Genomic DNA, 27,770 nt, shown 5'->3' on the forward strand with positions numbered 1-27,770 from the left:
TCCTCCGACGCATGTGCAGCCAGCCTGGCCGCGCAGATTCTCACTGGGAGAGTGTAACGTGTGGAAGGCCGCACTACCTCTCTCCAGATCCTACCCTCGCTGAGCAGGCGTCCCGACCGAACTGTAGGGGTCGCTGTCCACAACGCCCAGGACCCACCCGCCAGCTTTTCCCCACCCCCTAATACTGCCAATTGTATTAGTGTGAACGGCCAGCCAAGCTGGTGACAACGCCGGGAGCTGGATTCGAACACGCAAACCCAGCGTCTCCAGCGTTGGTGACGAACGCAATCTCCGCTACGCCACCTGACCGCCCATGAATGATTAAAACTTTTGAAAAAATTAAGGGTTTCGTTTATTAGGATCTGCATTAGCTACATCATTGCAGCAGCTATTCTTCCTGGGATCCACAAAAAGTCTTTATTGTGAGTTTTATGACGGTACAACATAATAACTTGCATCATAACGCATAACATTACAAAACAGTACATGGACAAGACAAGCTCCTGCAAATACAATAATCAAAATACATGAAATCTATGTCCACCAAGATTCCTTTAAATACTTTTCTTTACAGTTTACTGATTACCTTGTAATTGGTAACAATTTGTTGCATTATGCCAACACCGTAACATAACATTATTCTACTTACATTAGGATTATCCATTTTCATAACTAGCATTACTGTATTTCAAATCGTTTATATTCATATGTAATCTCACTCCAGTGTTTTTATTTTATTTTAAACATTCTTCTGGGTTTTCCAACCGCATCACAAGTTGGTTACTACATTAAAACACTGCAAACTAGTTGGGATACAATCTGCCACCCAACCTCGTAGTTACCATAATTGTAATTATGAGCTAAATAATATGTATGCATGTACAGAACTACAATATATGCTTACACATCTACATAATGTTCATACACACCCAACTTAATAATTATTGACAATGTGACTAATATCTTTCTATCATAATAATGTTACACTGCATGAAGTCCCAATGCAGAGTATTTGACCACATCACCTTTTACAAGCACATTTGGAAAACATTCTCACAACTTTCGTAACTAATTGCAATCTTGCCACGGTCTTGCTTCACTCCAGTATCGCCGGACCACAAACTCGGACCCTCCAGCCACAAGACACTTCCACACAATCAAACTCTAATTTGCATTTGGTAATTTTAGCAGACTTTCTTTTATCCTATACGACTTACAAATAATAGTGTACAAGTCTGCAAAAGGATACATTTCTGGCGGCTAAGGGTTAAGTGCTATTGTTCATCTAGCAGTGCAGGTAGTATAGACATGTATAGTAGCATATTGGGTAGTAGTATAGACATGGTAGCATAGTACATGTACAAATGTTTTTATTTTTTTGGAAAGTGTTTAGTCTACTGTGGAGGATTTGGCAGGTTTTGGCTGTCCCTACTGTGGTGGGAAAATTGTGAGATGAATGAATGAATGAGAACTTTATTTAACAGATTGCAGAATGGGTACAATACAGTACGGCTCAATACATACAATTGTTAAGGGGATGCAGACCTGAGAAAGACGTTTGTCTTGTTTCCATCAGGGTCCCCCATTTTCATTTCATATAGACATTTATGACATACACAACATGCATGACATTTATGGCATAGGGACATATAGGTATTTAGTACTGATACATTTGTGACATAAACGGTATTCAAATATACAGTACTGTTACCCCTAGATCCTGACAGAGTATATACATATGATGGGGAGGGGACTGTACATTAGGAGGGGGTGGGTGGGAGGGAAATATACATGCGGTGGGGAGGAGACTGTCTATTAGGAGGTGGTGGGGGTTTTGGGCATTTACGGTGGCCAGTTTCGAATTGCAGCCTCCCGTAGGTGCTCTTTAAGAGCGGTTTTGAATGTGGGCAGGGATTCACATTCCTTTACAGCTTTGGGTAGGGCGTTCCACATTGTTGTGGCATAATTGCGAAACGTGTTTAGTCCCTTGTTTGAGCCGAATCTGGGTTTAACATGATTTGTTGAGCTTCCTCTGGTGTAGTGGTTGTAGTATTCACTGACCTTTGGGAAGTATTTTGACATGTACATGGGCACCCCGGTCGTATAGTGTATCTTGAAGACCAGGCCCATTGCAAGTTGCTGTACTCTGTCGTCTACTCTAAGCCATCCTAGGTTGTCAAAGTGGGCAGGGGTGAGATGGGTTCTGGGGTTCAGGTCAAGTAGTAGTCTGACCAGTTTGTTTTGTGATGTTTGTAATTTTGTTTTAAGCGCCTTTGAGGTTCTTTGGTACCATGAGGTGCACGCATAGTCATAGTACCCTTGAATGAGTGCTCCTGCCAGAGTCTTCAGGGTATTCTTGTTTACCAGAGAGGAGATCCGTTTAGAGACTTGGGTATTTGAGGGAGGAAATGAGGGGAAGAGTAGACTGTCATCGGCATAGCAGTGCTATGATAAATGACAAAGTAATTAACAAGTGATTTAAGTTAGGAGAGGTAGGATTACAGCCATGGCAGCGCAGAACCTACAACTCCCATTACTACAAGGTGTGAGGAGGATCTGGTGGTTGACTGTCGAAAGCTGCTGACAGATCAGGATTTGATTGCTCTTGTAAGTGAAGAGCCTTTGTGACTGCTATGAGGGCTGTCTGTCTGACCGGTCTGTAATAGCTAATCGGAGGACTGGTTGGATACAGGCATACAGCACATTCAAGTGAGGGGGAGGACAGACTTATAGATCATGCTCATCTATGATGGTGGGGTTCAAGCCAAGGTTGGTCTTTAAACGAGTGGTGTGACTCTTGCTTGTTTGAGAGGTGGGGACCACTCCAGAGTTTAGGGACAAGTTGATTGTTGCAGTCGGGAATGGGAGTATGTCTGATGCATTGGTCTGGAGGAGTGGGGAGGGTATCTGGTCCAGCTGGCATGTAGTGGGGCGGTGAGGAGGAGGAGGGGGGGGGGGGGGGGGGGGGGGCGTTGCATGGTGGCATACGGTTTGTTTCTTTTGGTTCTTTGCCATGGCCTAGGCTCAATCATATGGTGGAAGGGGCTTTGGCAGTAATGTGTTTGAAGAATGCTGAGAGGTCATGATGAGATGTCACCAGGGAGGCGGATCTTTTTGTACTTCCTCTCTGTAATGGATCGGAATGTTTAGTGACTTGCGTATATCATTCGACTTACCTGGCTTCTCATACCTATGGGGTACAGCATGCCATATTGGATGGGAGGGAGGACATGATTAGGTACAGTTTATGGAGGTTCTTTGCAGTTTCCTCAATCTCATGGTAAAAAGGAGGCTTTGGCCGTAGTGTTTTGGGAGAATGCTCGTAGTGTTGTCACGATACTGGAATTTCGACTTCGATACGATACCTTAAAGTATCGATACTTCGATACCATTTCAATACAAAAAAAAATAATAATTTATTTTTATTTTTAACAAATTTTGCTTTTGTTGCTTGTTGATTCTCCTCAGCTTCTCTGGTACTATACGAGAAGATTACGCTTTTAAAACCCTTTGTTTTAAAAAGTGAGAAGAAATGTGACTGCCACCTACTGAGTGCACCTTTCTAGTTTTGTACTAGTGTATGGATGGGCTCGACCTGACGTTGGAAACGGGGTAGCGTTGTGTCGAGTTCATGCGTGTACTAGTGTATGGATGGGCTCTACCTAACATTGGAAACGGGGTAGCGTTGTCGAGTTCATGCGTGTAGTATGGATTAGAGATGTTCCGATACCATTTTTCCCTTTCCGATCCGATTCCGATACCTAAGCTTTGGGTATCGGCCGATACCGATATTTATCCGATACCAGTGCATAAAAAAAAATTAAAAAAAAATTATATAAATTATACTTTTTTTTTTTTTTTTTTTCAGATACTGTTATACTGTTTTTTAGTAATAACTAGAACGTATAGTATTTATTCAACAACAGGTGATTGTATAGATTTGTATTAGTATCATTAATCAATGAGTATGGGCTGCAGCACTGCAGATATACCCTACTCCAATGATCCACACGGACATTAAACGGTGTTGCACTCGCTACTCAGTGGCTCTGCAGATATACCCTATTCAGTCTGTAAGCTAGTGGCAGATACTGATAGAACGTTCATGTTGTGGTTTTTGATGCAAAATAAATATTCAACATTCTCTTTTGAAACTCCGCCTCAGACTCTTATCCTTTGGCACTTGCTGTACTTTGCTTGCAGGTCTGCAGCCATTATTGCTGGATTATGTGAATAGCACCAACTTTAGACACTGTAACGTTATCAAGCTAAGCTAACTGACCTAGCGCGTCTTCCCGCATTGATAACGTTAGTAATAGTCAGCTAACGCTAGTCCGTAGCTACTTAACTTAAATACAATTCACCGTGGGTGCATTATTGTTGATAGACGGTCACGGACAGTGTTAGGTCCTGGAGAAAGGACAGGCGATCATCTGATTTGATGTAACGTTAAAAGCGGATGTTGTTCCAACTAGCTATCTTTCCAGCTAATGCTATCATAACACCAGCCAAACACAGCCCGATTCCCGTCCGAGCTCCCCGTCACACCGCACTGTCGGGGACAATGGAATTTAAGAAAGTGTATCTGCTGTTAAAATGACACAGCATCACACTTTAAAACATGTTCATTTTATAATCCTCACTCTCCGCAGGACTCGGCAGGAGATAAATTACATCATGGGATCGGAGGCTAGAATTTACGTGTACTCGCCGATACCGATACCAGCGTTTTAGGCAGTATCGGCGGCATTTCCGATACCAGTATCGGTATCGGAACAACTCTAGTATGGATGGGCTCTACCTAACGTTGGAAACGGGGTTGTGTCGCGTTCATGCGTGTACTGGTGTAGTGTGGGTGGGCTCTGCTTGACGTTACTCCGTTTCCATGAAGTAATTATAAAGGTGGCCAGCTAGCTAGCATAAGCTAACGGACGGAGCTAACGGACTAGCTAACGTTAGCTAATAGCTTTGTTTACAAACTGAAGACGGGTCTGACGCGTCTGTGAGGGGGAGGAGGCTGCAGCAGCTTGTGTCTGTTGGTCTCTGAGGAGGAGGACAGCAGTGCGTCTGTCTGTCAACAACTTGCGGGAGCAAGCCAGCTGGTATCGATACTGCAGAAAGTATCGGTATTTTGGGAAATGAGTATCGAAACCATTTTAAATATTCAGTATCGGTATGTATCGATATTTTTGACAAGACTAGAATGCTGACAAGAGGTCATGATGGAGGCGGATCTTTTTGCACTTCCTTTCTGCAGCTCTGTCTTAACTCCTTAAGCTGTAAGGTCCCCCAATTGGGGTTTTTAAGATTATCCAAAAGAATGAATTTATCGGAAAACTACAAGGAAATGACTAAATAATTCAATTTTGAATGTATAATTCAAATGGATTATAATTTATTACTGCATCTACAAATCCGTCTGTTTAATAATCTTCCCTTTATTCATTTGCTTAGATTCTTTGTAGACTTTATCTCAAGAATGTGGTGAATGAGCTCAGTGAGCGAGCTCGGAGGTTGCACAATTGTAACATGGTGTTATTCGCCAGCAAAGATGCAAAAAAATATCATCATTTATATTCCGTTTCATCACAATTTACTCAAGCCTAGTAACTGACAATATTTCTGACACTGGGAATACATTCCCCCAGTTCCATAGATGTTCCTAGATACCAAGAACATGCAAATTGACCTTGTAGAAGTGGAGCAATCTTCCATTTACTTGGGCATGTACCTTTAGGCGAAATCTCTGAAAATAGGGCTACAGATTAACGGGTAACTGCATCCATCAGCTATGGTCTGGGTGGCGAACGGCTGGCAGGCTTCTTGGCAAAGGGACGGGGCTTGTTGGAAGAGGCTGAAAGTAGAGGAGACATCGTGGAATTGGTCTCAGTCAGTCCTCAACAGTTCATTACTCCCTCCTTCTTTGCTATTTTTAAAACCGCTTCCTTGGGCAAATATCTTTTTATATTCTCACTATCATCACTCTGGCTCCTGATTTAGTTTCTGACCCGAAGCAATTTCCACTTTAGGCTCACATGGGAGATTTCTTATCCTTCAATACTTCTTTTGAAGAAGGCTTTGCCATGTAATCGGTGCGATTTCCCTTTTCAGTATCCTGAGATTTAACCTGTGGTTCTCCCAACGTTCTCAAATCCTTGTTCTCCTTTTTGGAGCGACTCATTGGGTTTTCTCTACCTGAGTTTCTTGTTGCATTAATTAAAGTCTTCCTTCATGGAGTTGGGTTGAGGATGTAGTTTGTCTCTAGCTGCGTTTATCTCCTAAGAGTGGATTAGAAGTAACATTTCACACTGGTTCTCATCTTTAGCTCCTTCATTGTCCCTGAGAGCTGCAGAGAAGAGCCGCCTCTCGGGCTCGTTCTTGTTCCTGTGAGGTTCAATGGTGTGCTTACATAGGACTACATAGGATATTGGTTTTTCTCTTGCTATTAATCTTGTATGGCAGCTAGCTATCTCACAATGGAAAAAGGATGGGAAATCACAAGGATGTGCTCTTAGAATTAACATGAACTCTGTCTAAATTCGTACATGCTATTCCATCCATCTGCATTTAGTTTGCTTTAATAGCAATAATAACTAGGTTATTTTTAATTTTTTTTCCTAACTAACTAGACTTTCCTTTCCTACTTCTGTAGTGCTTTAGGTTAACCAGCTACACTAGGCTCTTATATCGGTGAACAATGTGATGGTCTACTCTACTGGTATGGTACCATAACGTTAATGGCGCACTGAGGCACACATAACTACAGGGAACAAAATTAACTTTTTGACTTACCAGCCAAAAATTATAAATAGCTTTTTAGTATATCGCCATGTGTTATTATTACTATATAATACACTCGTATGCTATTTTCAATTAATATCATAAACAACATAAGGAATATTAGCATAATTGAGTGGACTGAAGGAATGAGTCGGCATTAATAGTTTTAAATGCAAATAATTTATTGAAACATAGAAGTGGGGTCGGGGCACACACACTGTTTCAACTCACCACCCCTGCATCATATTGTAGTCTAGTCTGTCTTCAAACTTCCACTCTCATCTGAGAAAGGCGCGGTGGGTTTTCTTTTTAGCGGCAGGCTTACTGGAATCCGCATTCGCGGAATTGAGCAATAAAAATGGAATCAACTGTATAAATTTATTTATTTTTAAACTTCTTTTTATGTTGTGGGACTTGTACAGCACTTCAACTTTGACAGTGCTGTAAAGTTTAAACTTAGACAAACAAAACACTTTGCTTTCATGAAATATTGTAAGCCGTCATTTGAGGCTTTATAAAAGCAGCACAATGAACACAAATCTGCTGAGTCCGACCTCATCTTAAATAACAAACGGCATTGCTTGTTGTAGTTAACAAAGAGAGGCAGAGTTGATTTTGCAAAAAAAAAAATATATATATATATTAAGGCTGTCAAATATATCGCGTTAACTCCCGATTCTATTAATGCCTCTAATTTTTTTAACTCAAGATTTTTTTTTTTTTTTTACTAGACTTCACTCAGGTGTATTGTTGATGCTCTCATTGATACTATGTTTGTTTCTGAAGTGTGTGTGTGAGATATAGAGAGGGGGGGGGGTGAGAGAGATGAGGAAGGGGCAAAAGAGAAAAAGAGCTGGGAGAGTGTGTGTGAGGGATTGATTGATTGATTGAAAAGTTTATTAACAGATTGCAGAATGGGTACAGTACAGCTCAATACATACAATTGTTAAGGGGATGCAGACCAGAGAAAGACTTTCGTCTTGTTTACATCAGGGTCCCCCATTTTCAATTCATCATAACATATATGACATACATGACATACAGATAGACAGTACTGCTACATCTATACATTTATGACATATCAGATTTGCAAATACAGTACTGTTTGTGATACAAAAGTGTCCAGAAAAGGAGTGTATATACATTTGGCATAGACACTGTACATTGGAGGAGGTTGGTTGGGTGGGGTGGGTTGGGTGAGGGCTGTACATTGGAGGTGGGGGGGGGGGGGTTGGGAAGGGGACACACACACATTTTACACTGTACATTGGAATATTGACAAAGCCTTACTTGGTCATTTACTGTACAACTAGGTTAGGACATTTGTAGGGGCCAGTTTCGAATTGCAGTCTCACGTAGGTGTTTTTTGAGAGTGTTTTTGAAGGTCGGTAGTGATTCACATTCCTTTACAGCTTTAGGTAGGGCGTTCCACATTGATGTGGCATAATTGCGAAACGTGTTTAGTCCCTTGTTTGAGCCGAATCTGGGTTTTACATGATTTGTGGAGCTCCCTCTGGTGTTGTGATCGTGGTATTCACTGACCTTTGGGAAGTATTTTGACATGTACATGGGTACCTTGGTCGCGTAGTGTATCTTGTAGACCAGGCCCATTGCAAGTTGCTGTACTCTGTCCGTCGTCTACTCTAAGCCATCCTAGGTTGTCAAAGTGGGCAGGGGTGAGGTGGGTTCTAGGAGTCAGGTCAAGTAGTAGTCTGACTAGCTTGTTTTGAGATGTTTGTAATTTGTTTTTTAGTGCCTTTGAGGTGCTTTGGTACCATGAGGTGCAAGCATAGTCGGGGCATAGTCGGAGAGGGGGGTGTGTGATTAATCAGCCCTTGTGTGTGTGAATGTAACAAGTTCCTAACGTTTTCTTTCCCCTATTATTTCATGCACACTTTATTCATTGTTTTAAATTATTATTTTCTTTTAAGTTATTTTGTGCATCACTCTGTTTTGAATTTGATGCAAATTTGCAATGCATGAGGGTCATCCTTTTGTGTTAAATGGCTGCACAAAGCAAGCATTTGTTGACTCGCATGTTGATAAGAGTATTAAAACTTGGAACTTGAAAAAGATCTGTTTAAGGTAAAAAAAAAAAAAAGGAAAAAAAATCGATTAATTTGCGATTAATCGTGAGTTAACTATGGACAATCATGCGATTAATCGAGTTAAATATTTTAATCGTTTGACAGCACTAATATATATATATATATCTTTTTTTAAATCTAATTTTATTTTCATATTCGAATCCCATACCCATCGAACGAAGCTTCGAAGTATTTAAGACAGCCCTATTAATGGACTGTTATATCTTATTAAATTGTGGACATTTATTCATTCACACTTATTAGACACTATTTCTGATGGTAAAATGAGCGTACAAAGCAAAATACAGAATTCTGAAATATTAAAAATGAATTTGGAAAAAAAAATTATGGAATTTGGAAACATTTAACTGATTTCATATGGCTCTAGCTTTCTTCTTCCACATGGTTCCACATATTTGTAATTGTAACCCATTTAATAATAATATTATTTACATATATTTAATTACCGCATATATATAACCGTTTCTACAATTGTTTTATTGATGATCATGAATTAATTTATTTATTATATCTGTCCATCCTCAGTTTACTATAATATACTCCTGACTTCATCGTCTTTCCAAACGCGCACACACAGAGAAAGGGAGTGTCTCCCCCCCCCCCCTTTCCCTTTCCTCAGTCCCCACTTTCTGCTGTTCTCTATGGCTCTGCCTCTGATCAGGATTAGTTTACGCTAACGTAATGTTAATTTCGGGCGATGTGGGCATAAAGGAATGGCGACGATGCAAAGCATGTTAAATGCATTTGACCCGTTGTGAGGAGAAAAAAAACACCAGACTTATTTCGGGTTGCAAAATAGGCGCACTGCTGTGTAGCCCTGCTCTGCTTAATGCCAGCAGACAGCACGGACTGGGTTGATATGACTAGCCGAGTTGCCACGGGATTTTCAAAATAAGAGTATCGATATGAACCGAACGTTGCTAGCTGCCGGAGCCATAGATACGATATTATGACTGGAGCTGCGCTTGGGGCGGAAATGAGACCCGCCACAGGATTTTCAAAATAAGAGTATAGATATGAACTATTTTGTTACCAGCCAGGTGGCGGGCAGACCTCTGTTACTCGCCAAACCTTAAATCTGCCATTGGCGCTTGGCGGGTACTTATTTTTCCCCTGCTGCATAACATAATGTTATGGTGCACTGTTCTGTTTGACTCTTATCCAGCTCTCCTTTTTTGTGCACTGTTCAGGCATTTGTTGACTCGCATGTTGATAAGAGTATTAAAACTTGGAACTTGAAAAAGATCTGTTTAAGGTAAAAAAAAAAAAAGGAAAAAAAATCGATTAATTTGCGATTAATCGTGAGTTAACTATGGACAATCATGCGATTAATCGAGTTAAATATTTTAATCGTTTGACAGCACTAATATATATATATATATCTTTTTTTAAATCTAATTTTATTTTCATATTCGAATCCCATACCCATCGAACGAAGCTTCGAAGTATTTAAGACAGCCCTATTAATGGACTGTTATATCTTATTAAATTGTGGACATTTATTCATTCACACTTATTAGACACTATTTCTGATGGTAAAATGAGCGTACAAAGCAAAATACAGAATTCTGAAATATTAAAAATGAATTTGGAAAAAAAAATTATGGAATTTGGAAACATTTAACTGATTTCATATGGCTCTAGCTTTCTTCTTCCACATGGTTCCACATATTTGTAATTGTAACCCATTTAATAATAATATTATTTACATATATTTAATTACCGCATATATATAACCGTTTCTACAATTGTTTTATTGATGATCATGAATTAATTTATTTATTATATCTGTCCATCCTCAGTTTACTATAATATACTCCTGACTTCATCGTCTTTCCAAACGCGCACACACAGAGAAAGGGAGTGTCTCCCCCCCCCCCCTTTCCCTTTCCTCAGTCCCCACTTTCTGCTGTTCTCTATGGCTCTGCCTCTGATCAGGATTAGTTTACGCTAACGTAATGTTAATTTCGGGCGATGTGGGCATAAAGGAATGGCGACGATGCAAAGCATGTTAAATGCATTTGACCCGTTGTGAGGAGAAAAAAAACACCAGACTTATTTCGGGTTGCAAAATAGGCGCACTGCTGTGTAGCCCTGCTCTGCTTAATGCCAGCAGACAGCACGGACTGGGTTGATATGACTAGCCGAGTTGCCACGGGATTTTCAAAATAAGAGTATCGATATGAACCGAACGTTGCTAGCTGCCGGAGCCATAGATACGATATTATGACTGGAGCTGCGCTTGGGGCGGAAATGAGACCCGCCACAGGATTTTCAAAATAAGAGTATAGATATGAACTATTTTGTTACCAGCCAGGTGGCGGGCAGACCTCTGTTACTCGCCAAACCTTAAATCTGCCATTGGCGCTTGGCGGGTACTTATTTTTCCCCTGCTGCATAACATAATGTTATGGTGCACTGTTCTGTTTGACTCTTATCCAGCTCTCCTTTTTTGTGCACTGTTCAGGCAATAAGTCACTCAGCCACTCTCTCAGCTGCATGTAACGGGAGGCGAGAACAAAGCAAATTCTATTTCTCATCCAGTGGGAACGTGTAGAGCCAATGAAATGATTTGATCCAATTAATATCAAATTAGTGGTGGCAAATGCATTACGCCTGTGGCACTAGGCCATTTCAATGTTTCAATTCCTATTGTGCCTTGACTGTTGTATTCTCCTCTGCAGGGGGGGACCAGGGGGTCTTGAATGGCTTCTTCAACACCTGGGCCACAGCTGACATTTCAAAACACCTCCCCTTCATCTACAACCTTAGCAGCATAGCCATCTACACTTATCTTCCAGCATTCAAGCAGTAAGTACATGTCTATCGCAATTCTACAAACATTTATATAGTTTCATTCAACTCCTAGTTTCACTTCATTAAAATGTTTATGTAAATATGAATAAATGTCTATTTTGCCTTCTCTATTGCCAACTGATATAATGCAATATAGAGATTCTACCTGTAACCAGGTTTATATTTGCTGTTCTAAACACTGGTGTCTGGTAGGACATTCCTGGGAAAATCATCTGGCACACAGGCAGTTATTTACTGCGTATTTATGTCACCAGCAATAACTGCAGTTTGTTTGGCAGTAATGGACTAACTCTGTTAATTAGCATGAATTTTCAAGATGGAAAGCAAGTCAATACACTGCAAAACCATAACTGCAATGATTGCTTATCACCAAAATTATTATCTTATGAATTGCCACTTCAAGGGCGGCTAAGTGGCGCAGTGGGCAAGGCGCTCGCCACTAATGCAGGAGATGCTGGGTTCGAGCATTGCTACCAACTTGGCTGGTCGTTCATACTAACGCAATTGGCAGTGTTAGGAGTAGGAAGCTGGTGGGTGGGGATCGGACGTTGTGGACAGCGACTCCTACAGGTCGGTTGGTGCGCCTGCGCAGCAGAATCGGGAAGCAACGGGGCTGGCGTGTCCCTCCCACGCAGACCCTCGCCGCTGAGAGATCGCGCTGTGCAGGTGAAAAGATGCGACGGCTGCCTCCTCGTGTACCGGAGGGGACACGTGATGCAAGGCTTGGTCCACATTGCAGCCGGCCTGTGGGAGGCATGGCCTAACAGCGTTCGAGACAGGGGAGGGTAGAATTGGACAATACGAAATTGGGATGGGAGAAAAATTGAAAATGGGAGAAAAAGTAGATCAAAAAAATGAATTGCCACTTTAGTGGTTCCCAAACATTTTCATATCCAGGGCTCTCAAATGGACTATTAGGCTACGGAGCCAGATCTGATAACCCCACAGAACTTTAAGCTGCTGTGATCACAATGTTGTAATGACGAGTACATTAATTGTGATTGTCTCATTCGCTTAAATTTGCCCAGATCGGTGATGTTTTATGTAGTGTTAAACGTGACTCATGTCGCTCACTGTGCCACATTGCAATGATTACATCGGGACAAGGGAAATGGGCATCAGGAAAAAGCAATTGACCCCAGTTTTGTAACCACTGGTCTACTGTAAAAAATAATTATTGTAATTATATTCAAGAATCTGTGACTTGGGCTCTACCCTTGGTCCTGACGGTGCTACTAAAGTTGAGAGCCATGTCTGTCCCTGGAAGCCACGTTGGGAAACTCTACCAGCAATTTAATCTTATCCTTTCAAGAATCAATGACTTGTCATCTACCGTTACCCCTCATTCCGTCACTACGATTACACATGATACTGTTGCTATTAGGGGTGTAACGGTACGTGTATTCGTCCCGTGAATTTACAGTACGGCCGTCACGGTGTGGTACGTGCAGCCATACGAAGAATACGCAGAGGAGCCTTCCCGCTTTACAGCACAAACACACCAGTCGCACATGCAGGCACTCGCGGGTTCCGTGCGAGAACAGCGCGCATGGCCGGGCACACCAAGTCCGACTTCAGAGTGGGCGAAAGTGCACGGAGGAGGAAGGCACATTTACATTGGAACAGCTGCAGGGTCATTACAATTTTAGTTTTTCCGTTTTCTTGTTCGCCCAATAATGTTAACCAAATGAAACCAATGGAAAGAAACGCACCGACAAACACGGCAACATTCTCCCCCGCCGGACTCGAGTAGGGTAAATCTGCAGTGCCGCTAGGGATGGGTACCGAATTCTGTACTTTTGAGGTACCGAACCGAAACACGTCGGTACTACAGAGTATCGATTCAAGTGAGATACCTAAAAAATAATTATTTTTTTACCTTTTTTTTTTCTTTTCATGTCAACGTTCACACGCACAATATATGCTTACCTAGGATTTGACTTGATTCAACAACAAAGCAGTCGGAGCAATGGCAAGCCGAAAACGGTCGAAATTGTAGTTATTTGAAGTTTGGATATTTTTTTCGCCACTGAGGTAGGTAAATAAAATTGAGACTAAAGTACCCAAAAAAAAGGTACCGTTGGGTACCGGTATCGATTCACAGGTACCGGTACCGTATCGGTTCAAATGTGAAAGGTACCCATCCCTAAGTGCCGCAGCCCCATACATCACAGGCACAGCTGATAAAATAAAAAAAATAAACATACTTTTCCTATAGAAAATTATTCTATTTTAATAATTATAATATATAAATAAAAAAAGAAGAAAAAATAGATTTATATTAATAATAATAATTATAAATATTTGTTTTCTGTTGTACCGAACCATGACCCCAATACCGAGGTAGGTAGGTACGTACCGAACCGTGGCTTCTGTGTACCGTTACACCCCTAGTTGCTATGATTACACCTGATACTGTTGCTATGATCACCCCTGATACTGTTTCTAGGATTACCCCCTTATTCTGCTGCTACGATTACCCCTGATTCTGTTGCTAGGATTACCCCTGATTCTGCTACTACGATTACCCCCAATTCAATCGCTACGGTGACCCTTGATTCTATTGGTACCATTGCCCCCGATTCCATCAGTGGCGTTACTCCAGACACTGGTGTCGTGTGCATGGGTCATGGAAGCCAAAGCAAGCGGGTAAGCAGATACAAGGTCACATGATGGTCATGCCATGACATCAGGTTACCACAGCAGGGAGAGTGTTAGGAGCCTGGGCGGTGGAGCTAGCGCTCTGTTGGGGGGGCCTCTCAGCCAGGCCTCAGCTTTGGGTTGGATATCCACTCCCCCAGGCTACCAACAGCTGATACCAACGCCCGAAATAGAGCAATTTATTTAAAGACCAGTCACCAAGGCCATGGCTGGTTATTGTGGTGGTTCTTTTTCCTCAGTGTTTCTGTTCTTGCTCAGTCTTTGTCTCACCCTCCCACTAACTCTACCACACTATTCTCTCTATTGCACTCTTTCTATTGTAATGTCTCACTCTCCTTTCTCTCTCTCCCAGTTACCGCTCACAAAAGCAAAGCACTCACTAATGAGCTCCGACCTGGAGGGTTAAAATGGGCTACTGCCGTTCCCTGGCAACCGTATCAAAGAATGAAGTGGGGGGGGGGGGGGGGGGTTGTGTGTGACGTCGGCATTGTGTGTGACGTGTTTACTTGTTGGTACAGTAGTTGTCAGCACCCGCCCCAGAGGGTCAGATCCAGGCATGGGGTTGATTTGTATACAGTCAATGTGTCTGTACCAGAAGATTGTTTTTCTGCAGGGCTTGGCAGGGTAACTCTCTCAGCCTGGCGTCAATGTAATTATCAGCATTAAACCTGCTTGATGTCATCACATTTACACAAGAGGTAGGAATCCACTGAGTTGAGGGGCCAATAAAAACCATTTGCATTGGCAACATCTCTGTTGGCGGCGGCACAGTGGCAGTGATTGGCACTGTATTTGCGGGATATTAAAAAGTATTAAATTCATAATTCTCAATTTAACACATTGTCCGCCATGGGTTATATCCATCAATATAGCCAGTCTGCCAGCACTATAACCCTATGGAGATGTTTACCTTCTTTGCAGGGCTATAACCTTTTAAATTGTATTGCTATATTGACATTACTATGGCCCTTCAACATCGGGTATCTATCGTTCCGGATGTGGGAACGTTATATTTTTTCATTCATACATTGTTGTGTTAATACCGTCTTGAATTTATAAGCTTTTCTGCTGTAATTCCAAAAAACGCTAGTTATAGGCCCAAACGCATATGATGGATTATCGATTGCCGTTTCTTTCCTATACACGCTATATTAAAAAATTCAAATGTATATGATCGGTATACATTATGCTTCATCATGCGTGGAGGAAAGGGGGGGCGGGGGTAGTCTATAATTCCTTTATCGTCAGTAACGGCTTTATGTAGTATGGGTTGATATATTGATCAGACTGTTTGTGCGTTTCTTTGCAATCAGGCTGAAAATAACGTTACTGTCCTCTTACCGCTCGCCGATGAGACTGGAAGAAAAATATCCCAATTATTTGACTCTGATCGCCTAAATCCATTTCCGGTTTGTATGGCGCAATAAACGCCGAAATCATAATCGATTATTGCGTTATGGAAGCGATCCATATGCACGCCAGTGTTTGTCTGGACCCACATAACAAGATATTACTGCCGGAGGAATTTCCTCGACGCACCGATCACAACTTCGGTTTTGAGGGTAACTCGCCCGACCATCCACCAGGTGGCGGTATTGAGGCGTTGCAATCTCATTCAGGGTCCCGCTGCAGCACCGGAGGTTGGCTGGATGAATTATGAATGCCAATGGCGAAAAAAATAAATTGATTTAAAAAAACGGCTCAACGCATGGCGGCCAAAACCGGCGTAACTCGTTTATGGCGACCAATGTGTTAAGGCCTTAAAAATTAAGAAGGCTTACATTTCATTTGCACAGGTGTAAAGTTTGAGGGCAGCCCTGTTGTCGGGAGATGAAATATTAAACTTATGAAATGTTTTTGCATTCAAGTACAATTTCTTTTGGGGGGGGGCTACCAGGAGCTTGGTAGTTCAAAATTTGCTCTTAAGTGGTATTAAAAAAGATCTTGAGTCTTAAATTGTGGCAGATACCCTGCTCACAGCAAGAAGGTCCTGGGTGTGAACTCCAGCATGGAGTCTCCCTGTGTTTACATGCGCATCCTCCCTCCAGGTGCTCCGGTTTCCTCCACACCATAAAAAGACATGCATGCTAGGTAGTATATGATGCCCTCATCCCTCACCAAGGTACTGGTATTACAACTGGAGTTGGTTCCTGGGCACCGCACTGTGTGGCTGCCCACTACTAAATAGTTAGGATGGGTCAAACGCAGAGAGGATTAACACCAGTATACATTACGCTATTATATTGCCCCCGTGTCAGCCAATCTTCACCGGTTGCATGTTGGTTTTAAAGATTCTACTGATTACTTTTACCAGAGCTCTATAACATCTGAACCCAGCGTGACTGTTTAAAAATAAATGAATAAATAAAAATACTGAAACGCACGAACGGTCGCTTAATGGCCCCCGATTGACCCATCTCAAACCCGCCCTCTTTTCGTGATCCAACCGAACTTCACTTCCGTGTTCACACCGGGCGTGCACAGGCCTCACATAGGGGGTAGGGATAACATCCATAGACATTCACTGGTGAGGCCCCCCCCCCCCCCCCCCCGAATAGATTAGAAAAACCCTGTGCCTGGGTGTTTGTGATGAGTTTGTTGTGATGGGAAACTCATGTCCTTCAAAATTGATGCATAGCATCAGAAGTTCTGTAGACTTTTGCCTTTTTTCACATCTGTGAACCACTCAAAATGATCCTGCTTTAAAATAATGTTTTAACTGTATTCCTGCTGTTTCATTATTCTGATTCGTGTTTTTTTCTTTTTTTTTCATTGTGATGTGATTTTATAATTATTTTTTCCGTAAAGCACTTAACTATTTCTATAAGATATGCAATCGTCACAAAATGTTGAACTTTGTTCTTCCTCTGTTGGGTCATTCCAGATACGGTGGCAACGCCAAGGTGGTCCATTTCCTTGGGAGAAGCAAGCCGTGGAGCTACACGTTCGACCCCAAAGCCAGACAGATCCGGGGACAAGTGCAAGAGTCGACCTCTCACCCCAACTTCCTCCTGGAGTGGTGGGACCTGTACTCCAGCTGCATAGTGCCCATGCTCCACCAGCACTACGGAGACCAGCCCTTCCACTCAGGCTGCGTGGAGGTCGGTGAACAATCTGATCCGAGACCAGCGTTCCTACTTAAAGATGCTTGAAAAATAACCAGCACTTGGTAGAAATGTGGATAGTTGTACTGGACCTGTAGGATACATTCGTATGTATCCATGTAGGTGCCATTGTTGTGATCACATCAGTGACTTCAGGAAGTGGCATTTTCTTTTTCAAATATTGAGAAATGTATGGCATGTAAAGGCTGTATTATCCAACCTATTGACCATATTCACGGGATGGCCATTTTGCCCTTATGTCATGCTCGGGGTGGGTTCCTTTCCAACCTGTTCCCACCTTGGGGAAAGGAACCCAACCTGAGCGTGACATGGAGGAAAAATTGCTGCCCTGTGAATATGGTCAATTGGCAAGTAAATGTAATTTTATATGTGAATTGATCCAAACCCTGGTTAGGTCCATCTTTTCTCGTCCCTTCAGTCTGTCCTACAGTGTCTTCAACAGTCTGATGTCTCATTGTCCAATTGACCTACTGTATCTCAAAAGGGAAGCAACAGTTGATTTGAGGATCAAGAAAAGAGTGGGCTTTTTTTTGTGCAGTTTTGGGATCATTGCGGGTGATTCTGCAGTGATTGCAAAAGATGGATGTTTTTTTTTCTTCAGTTTGTGCTCGTCACATCTTGTTGTTCCTGTCTTAGTTCACACGTACAACATTTTTTCTTCCAGGGTTCTGAGTCGCCGCATGGCGCCGAATCCAGCATGTCGTCCGAGGAACGCAAGGAGAAGTGGGAGCAGGGCCAGGCCGACTACATGGGAATGGACTCATTTGAAAACATCCAGAGAAAGCTTGACGCCTTTCTCAAGTAGAGGGATGGGATGAAGGGGGATATTGTACGATTTGCTGTTCAACCAGATTTGATTCCATACATGCATAGATCTTTATATTTGTTTCCTTTCTAAACGTGCCGCCACAAGTTTAGCCTTTTTCATCCTGCTCGGGTCTCTAATGGAAATCTGTTCTCCAGATTGAGCCCCCCCCGACTCGAAAGACGACTCTGTTGACTGCATGCAGCCATTTTGCTCTCATGTCAGGCTCAGGTTGGGATTCCCGAGCATGAATCGTAGCAAAATGGCCACCATGCATATATGGTCAACGCTGTTGTGATGGTAAAAATTAAACAACATCGTATACAGTTCCAGCTATGCAATGGTGGCAATATCCAGTTTTCGTTACGCCCGCCACTAACGCCCCCTGATGTACACCCTACACTGTGAAGAAGTGCTGGCCAGGACAGACGTGGTCATGTGAAATTGAATGTGCATTTTGTCTCTTCTCCCTCACAGCAATGTGAATCATAGTATTATACGTTCAATCAAAGCGGTCCTGGCCAAGTATATATATATAAAGGGAGCCTTTTACTTGTAGACACTTTGCCAAATTATATATAAATATATATTTCTTTGCACTGCAATGCCCTTGTTGTACGGGGATGGAAAATGTATCCAAGAGTTCTTCAGAAGTATTGGTCTTGCTGTAGACATGAGGGTTGAGTGATGCGTAACCTTTGCATGTTTTTCTTTATTTTTACTGTTCAGTCAAGTGGAGAGCGTAAAGTAGCATCTTTATGGATTTTCTCAACTCTAAAAACCTGTTTATTAACAATTTATTGTTTTTATTAAATTTGTTTCTCTATCTTTCTCATTGAAACTAAGAGCTGCCTTAAATGTGTACCGTTTACACCACCTCTGTAAAAAGATTGAAGACCACTTAACGGTTTTGATTTTACCGGAAGGCGTGTTTACAGTTGGCCTCGTTGCACCGTTCTCCTGGACCCTTAGTGCCTGTTTCCACCTCCTGGAGACGGTTCTCTTGTCTCTCCGTCTCCTCTCCAGCCATCCTCTTCTCCATCTGGCAGGTCCTTCTGCTGTTCTTGCACCCGAGTGTTCCATCTCTTTTAGCTCACCACCACTGTTTGACTTGAGCCAGAATGTTGCTTGTACCACGGCCCCTTCCACCTGCAAAATAAAAAGAGATGGAAGTATTTCTATTTGGTCAAGTGTCTTTCTTTTTCCGAACATCTAACACTAGAGAGGTGGGTTCTTCACCAGGGGCGTTCGAGTGTTTGTATGGATGGATAATGTGGCGGCATGTGTACTCGAAGCCCCAATCTACAATGTTTTGTTGATATACATGTCGGGTATTCATACATTCTTGAAGTTCACACTCGTGGTAACGAGCACCTCAAAGAAGCTAAAAACAAAATTACAAACATCTCAACTTAACTGGTCAGACTACTGCTTGACCTTACTCCTAGAACCCACCTCACCCCTGCCCACTTTGACAACCTAGGATGGCTTAGAGTAGACGACAGAGTACAGCAACTTGCAATGGGCCTGGTCTACAAGATACACTACACGACCAAGGTACCCATGTACATGCAAAATACTTCCCAAAGGTCCGTGAATACCACGATCACAACACCAGAGGGAGCTCCACAAATCATGTTAAACCCAGATTCGGCTCAAACAAGGGACTAAACACGTTTTGCAATTATGCCACATCAATGTGGAACGCCCTACCCAAAGCTGTAAAGGAATGTGAATCACTACCCACTTTCAAAACCACTCAAGAACACCTACGAGAGACTGCAATTCGAAACTGGCCCCTGTAAATGTCCTAACTCAACCCCCTCCAATGTACAGTAAATGACCAAGTATGGTTGTCAATATTCCAATGTACAGTTTTGCTTGTACAGTGTTCCCCTCCTACCCAACCACCTCCATGTACAGTCCCTACCCAACCTCCAATGTACAGTTTCTACATCAAATGTATATGGGCGTTTATTTGATTTTGGGAAAATGAATTTATCAAAAATAAAATTGCATAAAACCTTAAACGATCAATTAAGCTTTAGTCATTTTGTCAGGAATCATAATATGAACATTGTTGTAAACATCACTTTATGGAATTTAATATATTTAACACTTTTCCTAGAATGTCAGGACATTGTCATTACCATCACGTTACCAAATAACTTTAAAACTTAAAAAGAAAAAATTGCTTTTAAGGCATTTATGTAACATTATACCTTACTTCTGATGTATTAGTGGTTTGAAATATTTTACTTGAATTTAAACATGCTTTAGATATGCAGCCTTTTAAATATATTGCTAGATCCTGTCAAGAAAGATACAATTACTACAACAGGTCCATGACTCTTGTTTTTCATACATAAAATGTTAAGGGAGGGCTTGTAATATAGGAAAACATGTAGGAAAATGTCAGATTTAAACTATTTGTTACAAATTTGTTAAGAAATATGTCATGTGTTGGTAATGACAAAATGTGATGGGAATGACATTTAGATAGATTTATTGAATTCATTCATGGATACAGTAACACATCAGAATCATAGGTATTGTACCATCAACAACTGTTACAACAGATAGGAACATCTAAGAAACCATCTAAAAAAACACTGACAACCTTTATGGTTTCAAACAACATACTTTAACAGTAGAAGAGGTTTGTTCTTTTAACATGCCTACATCTTCTTCTCCATGAGGGAGCATACTTGTTTCCAGACAGAGGCATTGAGCATCATATGTCTTTTAGTAATCGGTTGGGGCTCTGGGACAAGGCCCAGCACATTTTTCATTCTATACCTTATGTCGTCTCTCTGTGGCAAGAAGAGACTGTTTTCTCCAATCCGACTCATTGTTTTGACCAGAACAGAACTGTCTGAATCCACATCTTGGATAACACCGGGATAAGCATCTCCATCGTACAGCACCACACCAGTGGCCTTTCTGTCCTCCAGTGATGTCTTTCACTTGAAGAGATGGACCTTGGCTTTGGTCTGATGTACGGGTCATGGTTGGTTGCCCTTCATCAACTGTGTGGTCATCTTGATTAAAGGGGCAACAATTTGAAAAGTCAAGATAGACTGCGCTCACAAATTATAACACTGGGTGCTGAAATCCCGTCGAGTATAATAGAAAGAAAGCAATACGCTTGGACCAGCACTCTCAGATTTTGGTAGATTTAATCGCAGCCTGAAATAAACATGTTTCGGAACTGTAATGTTCCTTCTTCAGTGTTGATGGCTAGCAAATGTTCTCACAGACAATATTGTTTTTATATCAAGAACAGCAGGAAGTGACATCATCCACAGGTGTGTTGAATTACTATAAGGTCTAGTTTGACCCAGGAAGTACTTTGAAGTCAAGAGTCCATTCTTAAGTCAAAATTACCTAAATATACAAATACAAAATGTAGATAATAGATACAAAAACATAACATTGTTATACTAGAAACAAAACCAAAATTGACATCTAATATGTATGGCTAGATATAGGTACATTCTAATGCCTTATTCATTTTCAATATAAACCATAGACCAGAACCCTAGGGTAAATAAGTCCGCCCTTTGGCTTACAGTCAAATTCTTTTTTTGAGCCTCGTAATAAAGAGGAAACCAGGGCCCCGTTCCATGTACCGGGATAACCGAGTTAGCCGGATAACTTTAGCTGGATAACTGTGTTAGCCTGACTTTCCGATTTCATGTACGTGGATTTCCCAAATCACCATGACAACATATCCAAAAGTTTGAGCCTGCTCGAAAGCAGAGTTCAAGTTCAAGTTAGCCCGATCACGCAGAGCCACGCCCCCGCAAAGAAGTGACAGCTCGTTTCCTGAAACTATTCCCACAGTCTACGATCTGCATTATACCATTCTGAATTACGTTTTTGTGCTCCATTCTTCCAGAGGGGGCTTTTGAAATGTAAAATAGACCCAAAATGCTGATATTAAATTCACTTTGTCCTAAATAATGCACGTTATATATACCGTGGCGACGGTGGCGCTCGCTCGTGCGATGTACACAAAAATGTGGTTATTTTAATTGTAACTGGGATTAAGATGTCTGATGAGATGCGCTGTTTGACGGATTTGAGAAATTGAATGAGCCGTTGACGTCACATGAATGAATGAGGATAAAGAAATAAAACGTCATTCAAAATAAGGAATATTCTAAACACGGGTCTCTCGTTCATTAATGTATAAACAATGAATTTATCCCATCTGGCACAGTGGCCCAGCGGTAGTGCTCAAGACTCCCAATCTTGCGACCCGGGTTCTAATCCCGGAGTTTCCAATATGATTTTTTTGAATATAATATTAATGATTATACGCCAAAGTAGCCTGGTTTTAAGTTAAAATATTATAAATCTACATGCATTGAGGATGTCATTCTTTATATAGCTCTCAACGTGCACCAAATTGAATTATTCCTATATTGCAAAAAGAAGGACCCCGGTCTTGAACCCGGGTCTTCCGTGTGGAAGTCAAAAGAACAACCCGTTACACCACAGAGTAGATAAGTAAAAGATTGACTATACATCAATCAATGGGCAAGAAAGCCGTCTCGTAATTCTGTATAACAGTTAACTAGTTATTTTCGCTAGCAAGATCTCATTTGATTATTCAATCCAGCAGGCAAGTTTAAAGAAATATAATCTGATTGATTGAGGTAATGATGGACTTAGAATTAGCCTATAGATAACGCATTTAACTTGTCGGCGAGGCGATTGAGCCTATTGCAATCTGTCAATAAAGTCTTAAATCAATTAATCAATCAATGCCGTTGAGAATCAGGGTCTCTGCCATCGATACGTGCTGGCTTTCCACCTAAAACGGGAGCGCGCATCTAGCCTGACTCTCAAGTCTGGCTTGAGTTAACGAGACTGAATCCAGGTTTGTGAAACAGGAAAATCCCGGCTTCGAACATCGGGTTAACTGAAGCTGGATAATGGACATGTTGATCGACTTAGTTGAACCACGTACATGGAACGGGGCCCAGATGAAAAAACGAAAGTCAAAATTACCACAATATACAGATGGTAAATGTAGGTATAAGATTAAAATTAAAATTAAAATTATTGTGCAGGAAACAAAAAACATAAATCAAAGTAGCAAAAATATCTAGTATGTCTAGCTAGATAGATACACTACAATGCCTTATTCATTTTATATAAGCCATAAACAACAAAAACAAAAACTAAACAGGAAACCCATTGGGTAAATAAGTCTGTATTTATATATGGCTAGATAGATACACTCTAATGCCTTATTCATTTATAAATAAACAATAAACAATAAAAAGTAAACCAGAGACCCTTGGGTAAATAAGTCCGCCATTGTGTATGGCTAGATACACTCTAATGGCTAATTCATTTTATATAAATAAACAATAACCCATAAAAACCCTTGGGTAAATACGTCTGCCATTATGTATGGCTAGCTAGATACACTCTAATACCTTATTCATTTTTTATAAATAAACCATAAACAATCAAAAGTAAACTTGAAACCCTTTAAAGGAAGCAGGTCAACAAGTTCTCTTCATTCATACCTCTTGGTTCTATACAATTAAAGAGGTGAATAAAATAACATTCCCTTTGCAAAAGTAGCTTATGTCTGTCACCTCCCCTGGCGGGCCTATGTACCAATTCTAGACCCATGTAACGGAGATCTTTGACAGCATGCTTGCAAGAATTAAAGTGTCTAGCTACCGCCGATTTGACGTCTGCATTTCTGATTGAACACTTATGTTCACTGATTCTTAATTTGAATGGTCTCGTTGTTTTGCCCACATATGAAAAATCACAAGGGCGTTGCAGGTAATACGCCCTTTGACCGATAACCGTTTGCCCGTTTTTGGGTGTGTATAACTTTAGTCTTTGATCATCCCTTGGCAATGTACACAAGATTGACAGGGAAAGTTCCCATCTGGGATGTTAGACATAAAGTGAGTAGATTTTACCTTGGGAAAATCCGTTTTCACCAGCAGATTTGAGAGATTCGCTTGTCTTTTGTAATAGTAATTGGGCGAATGCTGAAACGCCGCTCCAACTATAGGATCTGACTGTAAAATATGCCAGTATTTATTGACAATGGTACGTATGTCTCTAGTAATCGGGCTGTAAGTAGACACAAAGGCCACTTTGTCAGAGTGTACCTTTTTCTTCTTAGGGGCTAGTAACAAGGATCTGTCAATCTGCTGAGTTTTGTGCAGGGCCTTAGCTGTTAAAATAGCACTGTATCCTCTGTCATGAAAGTTCTCCCGTAGGGTTTCGGCTTGGGCCTTGAATCTGACCTCCGTGTCACAGATTCTCTTATACCTGAGTATTTGGCTGAAAGGAAGACTATTTTTTAAAGCCGGGGTATGGTAGCTAGAAAAATGTAGGAACGAATTTCTGTCTGTCTCTTTTTTGAAGACCTCTGTTTGTAATGAAGTCCCACCTGGGGCTTTGTTGATTAAAACGTCCAAAAAGGGTAGCGTTTGTAAGTCAAACTTCAAAGTAAATTTTATCGTTACTCTGCAAGAGTTGAGATATTCAAGGAAGTCATGGAGCTCAGACGATGTACCTGACCAAATAAAGAATAGGTCATCTATATAGCGCATGTAGGATTTGACATGTTTCTCAAACGGGTTATTATTAAAAACATGTTCTAATTCAAATTTCGACATAAAAAGATTAGCAAGGTTCACTGCAGCTGGCGAGCCCATGCTGAGTCCTCTGTTCTGCAAATAATATATATCTTGAAATCTAAAGTAGTTCCTCGTAAGCACAAGATCGGCTAGTCTAACTAGCGCGTCTGTGGAGGGGAGTAATTCTGCTCTCGAGTTTAAATAAAAACTCAATGCGTCTAACGCGTCAGCATGTGGAATGCTAGGGTACAGGCTGACTACATCCATTGTAACTAGAAAGTCTGTGGGACTAATATTACAGACTAGAAGCCCACTCAGGAAGGAAGTAGTGTCTTTTAAATACCCGCGTTGTGAAGAGGCCAAATCCTTAATATGTGCGTCTATATATTGCGATATTTTCTCTGTGGCAGAGCCTATGCCAGAGACTATAGGTCTACCTGGAGGGTTAACTAGATCTTTATGGATCTTGGGTAAGGTGTAAATGATAGGCGTAATTGGGTGCTCTACAAACATAAATTTAAATTCATTTTCAGTGATTACCTCAGCTAATCTGAGGCTTTTTAGGACCGTTTTAATTTCCGTAGAAAATCGGAAGACTGGATCTGAATTTAACTGGGTATACACCTCCATGTCATTCAATTGTCTCATAATCTCAGTCACATACGTACTCTTATTTTGGAGAACTATTCCTGCACCCAACAATTTGAAACCATTACACATTTCTATTGTGTCCTGTTGGTTTTGTAACCTAATGATTTCTCAAATAGCAGACTGGTACACCAACCATAACGATAGGTTATGTATATAACCTAGTTATATTAGTATTGGCTGAGCGTCCCGCTCTTAGCCTTATGAGATACCCCTTATCTCCTGGTACCTATTGTACCCCAATACGAACAACTTAATGCACCCACACCTGATGGGGCCCCGCCCCTATGGAGGCGTAGCCTATATAACCATGGCTATGGTCACCAAACACTCTTCCTCGCCAAATCCCGTTCCAGCAAAAGATCCCTCAAAAGGGAACTCAGGGCCGCGTAGAGCGGGACGCTCAGCCAATACTAATATAACTAGGTTATATACATAACCTATCGTTATATATCGTATATGGCTATCGCGTCCCGCTCTTAGCCTTATGAGATATGGGTTAGAGCGGACGCGAGGCCCGACAGATGTACCCCCTGAGGACCCGTAAGCCCACATCAAGGGGCGCGGGGAGCCCTGTCACCCCATCCTTCCTAATGAAGGGGGGGCGCAGTCAACTCCACCTGAATGCGAACAAGAAGGAACCAGAACCCCTTGAACACACCGCACAGGCGGAACCACGTGTGACTCAACACACTGTGGCCCATACCCACACACTCCTGCTACCCTACCAAAGGACGGGAAGCAGGAAAGGCCACAGACCCCAGAACCGCCTGGGAGACAGAACCCCCGGTCATGTCCATGAGGTAAAACCTTACAAAGGGGCCCGGGGAGGACCATGAAGCTGCAGCACAGATGTCCTCCACCGAGGCCCCACCCAGGAGAGCGGCAGAGGCAGCCACCCCACGAGTGGAGTGCGCCCTGATGCCCCCAGGGGGATCCTGCCCAGCCAATGTGTAGCAGAGGGTAATGCCCTCGCACAACCAATGGGACAGGCGCTGCTTCGACAGTGCCTTACCAGCACGAGACCCACCGTAACAGACAAAAAGCTGGTCGCTAACCCTGAGGTCCTGAGTACGGCTGAGGTAAATCCCCAAAGCACGGACTGGACATGACAGGTGAAGGGCTGCATCCAACTCACTGTCGTGAGGAGGAGGACGAAACGCCTGAACCACAATATCCCGGGAGCGGAAGGAACTCCGGATATTTTTAGGCACGAAAGCAGGATTAGGTCGCAGAGTGGCACCGCAATCGGCCCGAAAAGACAGGCACTCTGGACGTACCGAGAGAGCACAGAGCTCACCTACGCGTTTAGCGGAAGTGACAGCCAGTAGGAACGCGGTCTTGAAAGACAGCTGTCCCAACGGCGCCTGCTCGAGCGGCTCAAACGGGGCCAAGGACAACCGACGAGGACCAATTGAAGATCCCAAGTCGGAGCCAAGGAGCGTTGCACCGGCTTAACGCGTCGAGCGCCAAGCAGGAAACGCTTCACAAGAGGGTGGCTGAACAAAACAGTCCCCTCAATACCCTCATGATAGGAGGATATAGCTGCCGCATATACCCTCACCGTCGAAGCCGACAGTCTATCAAGAAGAGACTGGAGATAACTCAGGACAGCATCCAGGGGGCAGGAGACTGGGTCCCAGCCCTCCCCCTTACACCACTCTTGGAACGCACGCCATCTGCCCGCGTAAACCGCGACAGTGGAGGGAGCTTGCGCACACCGGATGGTATCAACCACCGAGGGGTCCATCCTCTCCAGACTCACCCCCCCACCAGCCACACCACCAGGCGTTGGCCCAACACCGGAGACTGGAACAGCAATCCGTTGCGCTGTGAGAGGGCCGTCGCCGACCACGGAATGACCCAAGGAGGAGCGACCAGAAGCTGGATCAAGACCGGGAACCACACTGACGTGCCCCGGTCCGGCGCGACCAGGATCACCGTCCTGCGCTCCCTCCGTATCCGCTCCAACAGCTGACTCAACAGCTGTACAGGAGGAAAGGCGTACAGAAGACCGGGCGGCCATGGAAAGGTCGAGAAGGCATCCACCCCCAAGGGGGGATGATCTGCCCGACTGAGCGAGAACCACAAGGGGCACTTGTGAGAGCGTCGGCACGCAAACAGATCTACTGAGGCCTCCCCGAACCGATCCCAGATCTGTCTGACTATGTCGGGGCGGAGTTCCCACTCGTCGTGACGA

General features: G+C 42.5%; 1 protein-coding gene across 1 annotated transcript in view; it reads left to right on the plus strand.

Moving 5' to 3' along the window:
- The window catches only part of gyg1b (glycogenin 1b), a 32,764-nt gene extending 13,291 nt beyond the window's left edge, over positions 1–19,473 (plus strand). Inside the window, exons 5-7 of the mRNA XM_084326159.1 lie at positions 11,573–11,699; positions 17,251–17,467; positions 18,156–19,473. Coding sequence (XP_084182285.1) covers positions 11,573–11,699; positions 17,251–17,467; positions 18,156–18,296 — 485 coding nt within the window. The 3' untranslated portion in view covers positions 18,297–19,473. The remainder of the gene's footprint in view (positions 1–11,572; positions 11,700–17,250; positions 17,468–18,155) is intronic.
- The last annotated feature ends 8,297 nt before the right edge of the window (positions 19,474–27,770 follow it).

Source organism: Notolepis coatsorum (assembly GCF_963971535.1).
Source record: "Notolepis coatsorum genome assembly, chromosome: 12".
Classification (NCBI taxonomy): domain Eukaryota; kingdom Metazoa; phylum Chordata; class Actinopteri; order Aulopiformes; family Paralepididae; genus Notolepis; species Notolepis coatsorum.